The following is a 13,190-nucleotide window of genomic DNA, read 5'->3' on the forward strand; positions in this document are numbered from 1 at the left end:
GTCGTTAACAATGATCATTTTGGCTGTGAATTATTCTGAAAAGTGTTGCTTCACCTCTTGGTCCTAATACGGTAATTTTCCTCTTGTAGTTCAGCACTCTGATGAATAATATTGAGGCTATGAAAAATAATTACTATAAAAATATTTCAGATTTGAGATGCTCAGAATAAAACAGAAAAAAAGACAAAATTTACTACAGAGAAAATGTCATAATTTCTAGAGGGTTTTTCATTATCTCACTATAGTGTCTAAACCAGTGTTATTCCAGACCATGATGCACTTGAACTAATGCCCCTCACAATTCAACATTCTGTTATTCCACTCTTTTGGTCTCAAGGGTGCAGGATTGACAATAGTAGATAACAGAACTTATATATTCACTTTTATGCAGGTGCTGAATATAGCTATCACTAGAAGGTCAAGTACAGTGCTACTGCCATCAAAGCCAGACAATAATCCAGTCATGACAGTGGTACTGTAACGCAACCTCAGACAAGTGCTTTTATATTCAGTGCATGTGATTTCCATTGTCCAAATATGATATCTCTCAAATCATAATGGTACTGAGTATTTTTCACACTGAAATGTACACGTCAGACAATTAGAGCGCTCATTCACTAACTTGTTGTAATTACGAATATTTGTTAATTCACCTCGATCAATGATCAGTGAGAAATAAACATAGACCATTTTCTAAAAGTTAAAAAATCAAATGTTTAAATAGCCCATGGTTTTCAATATCTCAACTGAAATAATCAAATAAGACACAGATTAGCTAATAGTCATGCATAACCACAGATCTACATACAGCACAGCAAACATTTCTGTAATTAAGATCCAAATGCTTCTCATTTTTAAATAATTAAAATTTCCTGTCTTTTTATATTTAGCTAAAATGCTTTGAAGTAACTGTGCATATAGTTAGAATTTCATTTTCAAATAGATAAAATACAATATTAGACCTACATTGAAAAAGGAAGTGCTCACATTACCATCACAATGAACTGATCAGTTATTTTCCTTGCTTACCAATCATGTCTTTTGTCTTCTTAAAATGTTTATACCATCTTCCAAATTCTTGACATTTTGCTGCTGATACATTTGCATAGTAAGTGCTGTTTACAATGGAGGAAATCATACTCTGCATTTAAAGAATAAAACCTTCAGTCAGAAACAAATAAATTGAAAGCTGGTTTCAGCCATAGGTATACAGTACGTCATATGCCCAAAGCAGTGAAAATGATTAAAGTAAACATTTAGAGCAGAAACATTAAAAGCCTTAGCTCTGTCTGTTGGCTCTGAGACAGAAGATTGTGTGCTTAAGTTCTGCTGTAAAGATTTGAAAATAAAAATCTAGGCTGACACCCCGGTGCATACTAGGGTGATCACAGAACATTAAGATGCATTCACTTTTGGGTAAGATGTTAAATTCAGTTCCCTCTGATGAATTAAAGATCCCAAGACATTGCACTGAAAACCAGAGAAATTATCCTTAATGTCCTGGCCAAAAACTTTCACTCAATCAATATGGCTAAGGAAACAAATAGCTGATCTTTATCAAATGGTGTTTGCAAATTGTTACACTATTTCCTCTGTTTTAGTGTTGCTACTTTAAATTTGTAACACACTTTAGGACATCCTGCGATCCTGAAAATTGCTATGTAAACCCAAATCACTTTTAACCAAACCTAATTTAACACTGTTGCTTGAATTAACAATTTGTTTACTTTTACATGTTTTTTTTCTTCTTGGTTTTATAATTTGCTGAAAGTTGAGAAACATAAAGTAGTTTATGAAGGATGTACCAAATTCATAAAACCATCACTGTAATGGTTCCTTCTAATGCATCTTATTTTTATTTTGTTTTTATTTAGACAACCAGCACAGCAACATGCCATTCTGGGACAACAAACCCATGCCGCTCAATTACACTAATGTACACAACGGGTTATGTTACTAACCCATATGTCTTTGGAATGTGGGTGGAAACAGGAGCACCCAGAGGAAACCCATACGGTATCAGAGAGAATGTACAGACTTCTAACAGGCAGTGGCAGGAGTCGAACCGGGGCCGCTGTTGCTGTGATAGCATTACACTATCCACGATGCTGCTGTGCCACCCCTTGTCTTCACATACGACAGATGCAAATACCAATCAAAAGTAACAGGTCCCACAAAGCAATCCCTGTTAATTTGGGGATTAGCATGTTTAAATGGAGGTAATCAATTTGCTGCTGCAAAATTCTGTAATTGTGAACCCCAATCTAGCCATGCACACTTAATGCACTCAAAAGCTTTCCTTCAAAAGATCTGGCATTACAAATTTCTTGAGGGAAAAGCAAAACAGGTTAAAATCCAGATTCAAAAAAGCAGAGATAAGGTGCATCATGGAGAAGGGAGGTCAGAGACAATGGGATAGGATCTTGGTGACAGTGGAGGATTATCTGCTGCAGAGAATAAGGACAGAACATCACGGACTTCATGATCCATGTAATAATTCCAATACAATTTTCATCACTGAAATGGTGTTTTACTGTGCACATATACTGTACTTGTTGGTTGTGATTACAGTACATATCACAGCCAAGAATTTGAACTGCTTCTTCTAAATGATATGCAGGAAATTAATGCAACTGTTTATCACTCTTTCCTTTATCAGATCAGATGAACTTTACAAATAAGCTCTTCTATTCTTTTTGAAATAAATTGGAGGACTAATAAGGCATAATATTTGAAAATGTTCCAAAATCTTATTTGTTATGTCTGATTTGCAACCTGCATCATAAGCATGCAGGTAATTTGGAACTTTTATGTCTTAATATGGTATGAAGAAATGAATAAAATATAATTAAAAGATGTCAAATATATAATATTTAATATTGTAAGCTCACAGTTATTAGCCTTGTCCCCATGAGGTTTGTATTTTCATAGCACAGCTTCCTTCACTATAATCATGTTATTCTGAGGGAAAACATTATTTAAATCATGACCACAAAGATGAAAAAAAACAATATAAGGGATTGAAAAAAATGGAGTAAATTACCTTTTAGGACAGAAACAACTCATAGAACTGAAATATATTTTAAGGAAGATGAAATTCAATGCATTGAATAAAAGCTCTCATAGAAATGGCTAACACAGACATTTTAATTTATCTATAATTCCCAGGCCAAGTTTACAAACAAACGTAAATGATGAAAAGCTTCAACCGCTTTAGGTAGAATTCTTGCTACAGTTGGCAGCAGCTATTTCAATTACAGCAATTTGCAAAACATTATCGATTGAGCATTATACTGATACTCTGTCTACTGTATACTTCTAGTTCTCAAACTATTAACAGTATTGTATTCTACTAATATATGAAGCAGCTTAGTCCTTCAAGAAAATTTTAGGTCAAAAACAAACCAATAAATATTTTCAGTGAAAACAACGTTAAAGAGCAAATGCCCACAGTGACTACTTAACCTCACTGTAAATAATAATTTCATGATCAACACTAGATGTGGTTACAAATCCAGAAATAGAATGTTAAGGGCAAAATTTATTGTGTAATATCCAAAATAAAATTTAACAAAATGGAACAGACACTCATGGCACAATGGGTTATCAGGCACTGCATTCCTTTCCATTTCAGTCCCAGGGAAAACAATTATTATTTCCCTGCTGCCAGCTGTTCACCGTCACAACTGAATGAAGTTAGCAGCTTGATCTATTCCCTGAAACAGGTGATCCAAATTCACCACTGCATTCATGATAGGTCTCAGTGAAGAGGAAAACATGAATTTAATTTTTCTTGTTGATAATATGAGTTGGAGTGGGGATAACTTTTTTTCCCATTTTGTATGCACTATGATACTTTACCAAATCCTGATAGGATGGATTTCATGCCTTTTGTGGTCTCCAGTCTGAGAAACCCTTACCTATAACTGAATTCTTAATGCATGCAGTCAGTGCTTAACTTTACAAGGCAAACATTACACCTGACATAGAATGGTTATCTGCATAGACCTGAAATATCTTAAATGATAAGCAAATACAGGTAAAATTACTTGCTATTCAGCTTACACTGAAATCTAGTGTGATGTACAGGTGAATACTGCATGCTAGTATTGTAATGAAGTTCCACAAAAGAAGTTATTGAACACATGAAATTAGGGATAAATACAAGTTTGAATTAATAGTTAGTTAGTGTTAGTTAAAGAGTTGGAAAAGTGGTCTTCATTCTCAAGATGACCAGTAGAGGACCAACCACTTATAATGTACTTAAGTCATTTGGCGGAGAAGATTTCAAGTTTACTGATTACACAAAACGAAATTGAATACTAGTAGTGATGAGGATCTAAAGAGGCTTTAAGGAGTGGTTGACAGGTTATGTAAGTGGACGCAAACTTGGTAAATGGTGTACAATATGGAAAAAATGTAAGTTTCGACACTTTGGGGGGAAAAAACAGAAACACTAAGTATTTTCAAATGCTGATGTGCAAAGGAACCTGGTAATCATTGTACATAAGTCACTGAATGGTGACATGCAGATGCTGCAGTCAATTCGGAAATGTTATGTGGCTCTTTATCGCAACAAGATTTTACTAGAGTAAAGATGCCTTATTATAATTATATTGACCCTTGGTGACACCACACCTGGATTAATATGTTCAGTTTTGGTCGGCTTACCTGAAAAAAAGAACACGCTAGCTACAGGGATATATTAAAGGGTTACTGCAGAAAAATTGATTCAGTGTTTGTCTTATGAAAAGAGAATGACTAAGCAATGTATGCATTCTGTACATTTTAGAAGAATGAGAGGGAATCTCAATGAAATGCACAAAATTCTTGAGGGCCTGATAGGTGAAATATGGGAGGATGTCTTTCCCTTTCTTAAGGGGCTAGAACTGGGAGCTGCTGTCTCAAAAGAATAGAATGACCGCTTTGGAACTGCAATGAGGAGAACTTCTTTTCCACTTAAGGGTGTGGTGAATCTTTGGATCTTTCTATCCCACGGTGCTCTTAAGCATTACTCACTAATTGCATTAAAAAAGAGAGTTGATAGACTACTGGATTAAAGAAACGGATGAAATGGGGCTGGTTCAGGTAAATTGCGGTCAAGACAAATGAACCTCCTTAATCGAGATGAACATCAGAGTACTTGAGTGGGGCTGAATGATCTACCATTGCTCCTGTTTCTTATGTTCTTGTGAAATAAGAGTGAGAAATATTCCAAAAAAAAATTAGATACAATTCTAATTAAGTATTAAACTTGAAAAATATTTTCAAAAACACTGGAGGAACTCAAGTTTATTTATCACACGTACATTGAAACGTGCAGGTCTTTTTCTTTTTACAATCGCAAGTCACCGCTAGATACTGAAAATATCAAGTACTACAGGACTATCCCAATCAGTGAGTTGCTCAATAGCAATGGAAATTGACTTTCTGTGCACTGTTGGACAGCGCACAGAGTGATTATCCTGGACATTTTTACTGTGGTTGGAAGACCCTATTGGACATTGGTAACATAGAATACTGCACGTCTGGTTCACTGGTCCATTCACGAGACCAATGGTGGGGAAGCTGTGTTGTCTCAGCTGTGACATGGACGAGGCCTCGGCTGCAGAGTCACCTGTTGCAGCCGAAGCAGTGTGGGGCGCACTGTGATGCATACTTCTTTGGGGACTGACCTCTCCCATTGCTGCTGCCCTCCGGTGTTCGCTCGGTGGAAGAACAAGATGGACCGGGATAACCTACCATCAATCTAGTCATGCCACAGAGGGACTTGGGCTATATATTCTTTTTCTCTTTGTAACTACACGTTTTTCTGAAATCGTAATCATATGTACTATTTGCGCTATGTGCAGTATTCTGTTGGTAATGCATTCTACACCTTGGTCCCAGAGGAAAGCTGTTTTATTTGGCTTTGAACTGGAAAGGGTTCAAAGGAAGTTTGCAAAAATGATTTCCAGGGATCGAATGGCTTGTCATATGAAGAGTATTTGTTGGCTCTGGGCCTGTATTCACTAGAATTCAGAAGAATGAAGGGTAACCTAATTGAAACCTATCAAATGGTGAAACGCCTTGATAGAGTAAATGTGGAGAAGATATTTCCCATGGGGGAAAAGTCTAAGACCACAGAACACAGTCTCAGTATAGAGGGGCGTCTTTTTGAATCAGAGATGAGGAAGAATTTCTTTATCTAAAGAGCGGTGAATCTATGGACTCCTTTGCCACAGACAGCTGCGGAGGCCAAGTCTGTATGTATATTTATGGCAGACATTGATAGACTCTTGATTGATCAGGGATGATGGGATACAGGGAGAAGGCAGGAGACTGGGGCCCAGAGGAAAATTGGATCAGCTATGATGAAGTGGCCTAATTCTGCTCCGATATCTTATAGTCATACATTCATTTATGGTTGAAAGATAATTAAACAAACATACAGTGAAATATCTCATTTAACGAACAGTCAATGTTTCATGTTTCAATGTTTCAAGTTGAGATTCTTCACCAGGACTGAATCAAAAGAGAGGCGATAGTGAGTATGAAAAGAAAGAGGGAAAGAGAAGAGCAAGTGCAGTTCTTTTTTAAACACTGTGGAGATTTTTTTGTGTGTTGGGATGGTTTGGAAGAAGGGGGAGTAGAGTAACTACTTAATTGATAACTTCATTGTCTTTCTAACAGTTGTGGAATAGCTATTGACATATAATTAGTTGTTATCAATTCTCATAAAAGGATCCTGCATTAGGCCCGATTTATAAATAAATAAATCTGACCTAATCAGTCCACCACTATCCCTATCAGTGTACCTGACTTCGTTTAACCATGCAGCATGCCATTCAAATGTTTGCTGTTCTAAATGGAAATAAAAGATAACTTTAAAGGAGGGGGGTATTGATTATGAAAATATAAATAATACAATGCTATTTCTTTCAAAGTTGTGAAGTAAATATTATTCTATAGTGGGGTCATTAGTGATTTCAACCGTCACAATATAATTTTGCATATTAAATCCATAAGTATTATTGCTTACAACACAAGGGCTGACTGTAATGCACAGCATTTCACAATTTGGATTTACTTCAAACTCACATAAGCCCAGAGAAAGCTTTAATCTGGAAATCTATCCCAAAATAGCCTTAATGTTGGGGGGGGGGGGGGAACACCAAGTCCTTTCAATTATTGAAGATGATTACAATGAAATTTGTTGTATTTGTTTATTATTAAAGTGGCCAGTCAGTCAGAAATGTGGGCAAGATTAGAACCATAGGTTTCTGGAAGGCTGGAGCCTGTGATCTTAGTCACGCCCACATAACTGACTCATTGCTCTAAAGGGAAATGTAGCAAACTTTTACATTATAAGTGTTGGTAATTAAAAAGGAACCGGAGCCAGACTTAGAGAAAATTATATTGGGAAGCACGTTAGAATTCACAAAATGTCAGCACTATGCAAATTTGTAAGGCCTGCTTAGTTTAAAGCCATCGAATCTTTAAAAGCTCAGAAGCTAATTCTGCTTGAGCGTAAGTGATCAATTCTACAACTCTTGCAAGCAGTTATCTACTATTCCCTTTAATATTCCTTATTTCAAAAAATCTTCTGTTCACTCGACAGTGATCATATATATGACTATTTATGCACATCATAGGTCTTCCATATCATCAAACACACCGTGAAAAAGTCTTAAGGAAGTTATATAATCTCCTGCTGCTTATCATATATCGCTTTAATTTAACTGTTGAATTAGTACTCCTCCATTTTGCAAATCACTTGCAAAAAAAGCAAGGGCACAGAGTGTACTCTGAGTGGGGGAGTTTGATATCAATCACCAAGAATAGCTTAGCAGCATCAGCACCTAAGCAACTGGCCAAGTTCTGAGGGACACAACCATGAATGAACAGACAGTAAAGGAACCTGTTCAGAGGCAATCCACCAGAGTTTTCTTTCTCTTGTTGCTATTGCGATTCAATTTGCCCAAGACAGTTTTTACAGTATTGACCACCACAGTTTCCGATGAAACAAAGACCAAACTTCCCAGTGAGCTCACTCACCCTCCAACGTGTTGCACTGGATTATGAAGGTGCTGAGAATGGTATCTTCAGAATGCAGCCAGAAGCTCAAAACTAATCATCTGGGAGACACTAAGTGAGAAGCTTCTCAAAGCCAGCACAATTCCACAGCCTGGCATTTCTGCAAGCCACTATTCACTTCAAGCCAGATGAATAAATTCTTTTCAGTCACAAGCATTAAGAAAAATACACATATACTGAAAATTTGCTCAAGCTTAAAATAAAAAGTTTACATGAATGCTATGAAGCAAAGCAGAGGCTATGGACAGAATTGAATCTTGCCATGACTAATGACTTGATTAAAGGTCTGTAGTTCTGTCACATCCAATTGTGAATGGCAGTGGACAATCAAACAGCTAATAAAGACAAAATAGCACCTTCAACAATAGCTGAGTCCAGAGGATGTGAATGTAAACTACATCACTAAAATTATTTTGAAACAAAAATGTCAAGTGTTTGATCTTTCACAGACTCCTGCTTATGTCCCCACCACTGCAATGTTTGCTTTCAGGCCATGTCACTAATTCAAAGGTGGACAATATAATTCAAGATTATTTAATGTCATTTCCAGTACACAAGTGTAAAGGAGAATGAAGTAATTGCTATTCTGGATCCGAAGCAGCACAAGAAAACACAATAAGATAAAGAATGCAATAATAAAAATCACAATAATTATAAATACATATGACAGCTTATATACATAGATTAATTGTATGTCCAAAAAGTGATACTAGAAACCGGAGCATCTGTACACAAGGTGACTCACAGGAAATGATAAAGTAGTGGTTGTTTGGGGTATGGAGGGGTGGATTAGTGAGTGGAGGTGCTGATTAGACACTGCTTGAAGAAAGTTAGTGTTTTGAGTCTGGTGGTCCTGGTGCAGATGCCACGTGGCCTCCTCCCTGATGGAAATGAGGCAAATAGTCCATGTGCAGTATGGATGGGACCCTTCATGGTGTTACTTGCCCTTTTCTGTATATAATGTATGTCCTTGTTAGTCGGTACGCTGGTGCAGGTGATGCGTGGGCAGCTTTAGCTACTAGTTGTGGAGCCTTCCTGTCCGCCGCAGTGCAGTTTCTGCACCATGCAGTGAATCAATTTGTTTGGGTGTTCTCTGCTGCGCAGTTGTAAAATGATGTGAGTACAGATGTGCAAAGTCCAGGTGCCTTCAGCTTACTCAGAAAGTGGAGGCATTGGTGAGCTTTCTTGATTGTGTAAAGTGTGTTCTGCGACCATGAGAGGCTGTGTGACATGTGTACTCCCAGGAGTTTGAAACGGCTCACAGTTTCCACTGCTGTGTCAAAGGCTCAAAGGTTCATTTATTTTCAAAGCATGTGTCCATAAACAACTCTGAAATTTGTCTTCTCCAGATAGCCAAGAAACAACATAAAAGTCATTCAGAGAGGAACATCAAACCCACAACCCCGCACAAAAAAGAACATCCTGATTATTAACCCTCAAAACACCCTTCTGCTGCATAAAAACATGCCAAGAACATCGACCCCCAAAAAACCCCTCCCCAGCACAAAAAAAATCTAACAGCTCATCAACCCCCAAACTGTGTCATTGATGTAAAGATGGATGTGAGTGGTGAGAGTTCTCCTGAAATCAATAACCATATCCTTTGCCTTGTTGACAGCGAGGACGAGATTATTTGCCTGGCACCAGGCCTCAAGCTCCTCCTCCTCTGTGTAGGCAGTCTCATATTGTGGGTGATGAACCCCAGTACTGTCGTGTCATCGGCGAATTTGACAATGGGAGTATTCAGGTGCTTGGTCATGCAGCCATGTGGGAGCAGAATGTACAGCAATGGACTCAGTGCCCCTGTTGAGGATGATGGGGAGGAAGGAGCAGTTGTGCATCTTGGCTGTCTGCCGTCTACTGGTTAGGAAGTCGAACATCCAGTTGCACAGTGGTGTATTTAGACCGAGGAATAGGAGTCTGTTCACCATGGTCTGTGGGACAATAGTGTTGAACGTTGAACTGAAATCCAGAAACAACAAGTGTCCTTGTTTTCTAGAGGTGTCGGGACCAGGTATATGACCTCTGTCATAGAGCGGTTCTTTCTGTCAGTAAGCATATTCATGAATGTCCAATGTGGCAGGAAAGGAATTATTTGATATGTGCTATGACCAGCCATAAGTGGCTGCTCTGAGAGTTGTTCTGTCTCCAGACTTGAGGACAGTATCACAGACCTTTAGTAGAGAGTGCACTTCTGCATTTAGACAAGGATTCTGGTTGGGCCGTGAGATAACCATTGAAAAGGCACAGAAACATAGAAAATATGTGCAGGAGTAGGCCATTCGGCCCTTTGAGCCTGCACCGCCATTCAGTATGATCATGGCTGATCATTCAACTCAGAACCCTATACCAGTCTTCCCTCCATACCCCCTGATCCCTTTAGCCACAAGGGCCATAGATTGACTGGACAGCCAGAGACTTTTTTCCAGGGTGTAAGTGGCATAATCTTAAGGTGATTGATTGAATATATTGGGGGGGGGGGTGTCAGAGCTAAGTTGTGTTTTTTTTTAAACACAGAGAGTGGTAGAATGCTCTACCAGGGATGGTGGTAGAAGCAGAAACATCGGGAATATTTAAGGGAATTTTAGACAAGTACATGGATTTTAGAAAAATGGAGGATTATGTGGGTTAGGTTAATATTGGGGTAGACTAAAAGATTGGCACAACATTGTGGACTGAAGAGCCTGTACTATGCTGTAATGTCCTACATTCAAAGTGTTATTAACTGAACCTACTAATAACAACAAATGGTACGGCCTGCCAACATATCCTATTTTTGTCCTGACGACACACTCCAAACTAACCATGCCTTTATCCAAGCTGTTCCAGTACATCTATAACAATGGCATCTATCACCACAATATGGAAAGTTCTCCAGGCATTCTCTATTCATGATCCAGCTAATTCTTGTCCTATTGATCTGTGCCCAATCATCTGGAAAATATTGGAAGGTGCTAATTACTATTAGGCAGCATCTGTCTCATCTAGATTCCACTTGGATCAGTGGGGGACCAGAATACATTTCAGTCTTGATCCAGTCTCTTGGTACTCAAAGTAGCACTTCATGATGAAATATTAAGGCATCCTAGTAAAATATGGATAAATGAAATTGCAGAACTCCGCCATGGACGGTCCCAAGTCCAGCTGTGGGGCGGGGGGGGGGGGAGTGTTGGGCATGCCATTAACAACCTCATCTCATAAAAATCCAGTGCTACAGAAACACAAAGAGAAGCTCCAAAGACCTCATCCTTGGAGAGGAAAGATACAGCAAGAAGGTGTGTTACACATGGGAACAACTGAAAGTCTGGCCCAGGACAGAGGACTCTGGTGACCTGTTCTTGGCGGCCTATGTCCCAACAAGGGTGATAGGCTTGAGAAGAAGAAGAATGAGATTGCATGAAAAATATCTGCATTAACTGGAAACTATGATAACTGGAGTCTAATCTTCTGAGTCCTGGACAGAACCACAAGAATTCATCAGGCAAAGTCTTAAGCTCCGACTTCACCGACAGTTATCAAAGACAAACCCCCTATCACAAAGGCAGAAGTGGAGCTGCGTGTCAATGTTTGTTCCACTTAGAGTGTGAGGCAGGCCATGCCACAATGTGGAAGACCTAATCAACACATAGACATATACTGATAAGTGGCGAGTAATGTTTATCCCACTCAAATGTCAGGCAGTAACCATCTCTACAGAAGAGAACCTAACCATGAACAGGTGGCATTCCCTGACATTATGATCAATGAACATCCATTAAATTCCTGTGAACCAACATTGACCAGAAACTTAAATGGACCAGTCATATAAATACTGTGGCTACAACAACAGGTTACAGACTGGTATCCTACAGTAATCTTTTACGCTACCAGTATTGTTTTGTGATACGTAGCCTAATGGGTTGATAAAGCAAGCATTTTCATTAATGGGCCTTCTGGCAAAACGGCAGCGCATTTGGACAGAGTGACTCCTCCAGGGCCAACCAAAAGTGCTTTTTGTCTTTTTTAAACATCTTTTATATGATCAGAAGGCAACGCTGGACGTAAAGAACTTCAAGTACTGCAGCTTGACCCCATGAGCAAACTACTCTTTGGCGGTGAAGCTGGAGTTGGTGTAGTGTTCAGTCCAACAGTGAGTGATAGTCTTGACGTTTCTCTTGTGAATATAAGACCCTGTTGGACATTCGTGTTGTGAAATACTTGCAAGCTTATTTCCCCTGTTCGTTGGTGAGACAGACGGTGGGGGAGCTGTGTAGCCTCTGATGTAGCGAGGACTAGGCCTCAAGCTGCAGGCTTGCTTGCTGCAGCAGTCAAGGAGAGGAGGTGCCAGAGGCAGTGTAGTGCAGCTTCCATGGTGGGTTGGGGGCTGGCTACTCCTGCTAGTGTTGCTCTCCAGTGTTCACTCGGTGGAAGACGAGCTGGATTGTATGTGTGTTCTTCTACACACTGCGGAGACTTACTTGTTCTTGCCGAGAACATCCATGCACCATCAACTTACAGAACTCAGTCACTCAGGACTTGGGCTATATATATATAATTTTTTTGTGTGACTGTATGTTTTCTGCTTTCTTATATGTGCTATATGTGCCTTGTGCTGTGTATGACTTTTGGTATTATGTTTTGTATCTTGGTCCCAGAGGAATGCTGTTTCATTTGGCTGTTTTCATGAGTATTCATGTATGGTTGAATGGCAATTAAACTTGAACTTGAACATGACTCTCTCTCAAGTGACTATCCAGTTCTCTTTCAAAGCCACTAATTAATCCTTCTCTGCCATATTTAGAGGTAGAGAATTGGAGATCCTAAACACCTATTAGCTTTTCTTCATATCCCACATATATTTTTTTAAATCCTCGAATGCCATCTACATGACTCAAGTCTGCAAAATTCCCATCCTTCCAAATTAAAAGGACAAGCAGTTATTTAGTTACGGCCTGTAATGCCACTGGCATTTAGGGCAGCAATAAAGGTCCTCCACCTCCGTCTGTCCTTGACCATCTTCTCTATTGTGCCCCAGGTTTCACAGGTACATTTAATGTGTCAGGGAAATGTATACAATATACATCCCCAAATGGTTTTTCTTTGCAACCATCCACAAAAACAGAGCAGTGCCCCCA

At 39.0% G+C, this 13,190-nt stretch overlaps 1 protein-coding gene across 6 annotated transcripts in view; it reads right to left on the reverse strand.

Moving 5' to 3' along the window:
* Window positions 1–13,190, reverse strand: part of LOC134344378 (DNA-binding protein SATB1-like) — a 160,996-nt gene that overhangs the window by 113,175 nt on the left and 34,631 nt on the right. For all 6 annotated transcript variants that reach the window (XM_063044070.1, XM_063044067.1, XM_063044066.1 and 3 more), the window contains one exon: window positions 1,030–1,141. In XM_063044070.1, the coding sequence (XP_062900140.1) occupies window positions 1,030–1,141 (112 nt within the window). The remainder of the gene's footprint in view (window positions 1–1,029; window positions 1,142–13,190) is intronic.

The sequence above is a fragment of the Mobula hypostoma genome, chromosome 3 (genome assembly GCF_963921235.1).
Source record: "Mobula hypostoma chromosome 3, sMobHyp1.1, whole genome shotgun sequence".
NCBI lineage: Eukaryota > Metazoa > Chordata > Chondrichthyes > Myliobatiformes > Myliobatidae > Mobula > Mobula hypostoma.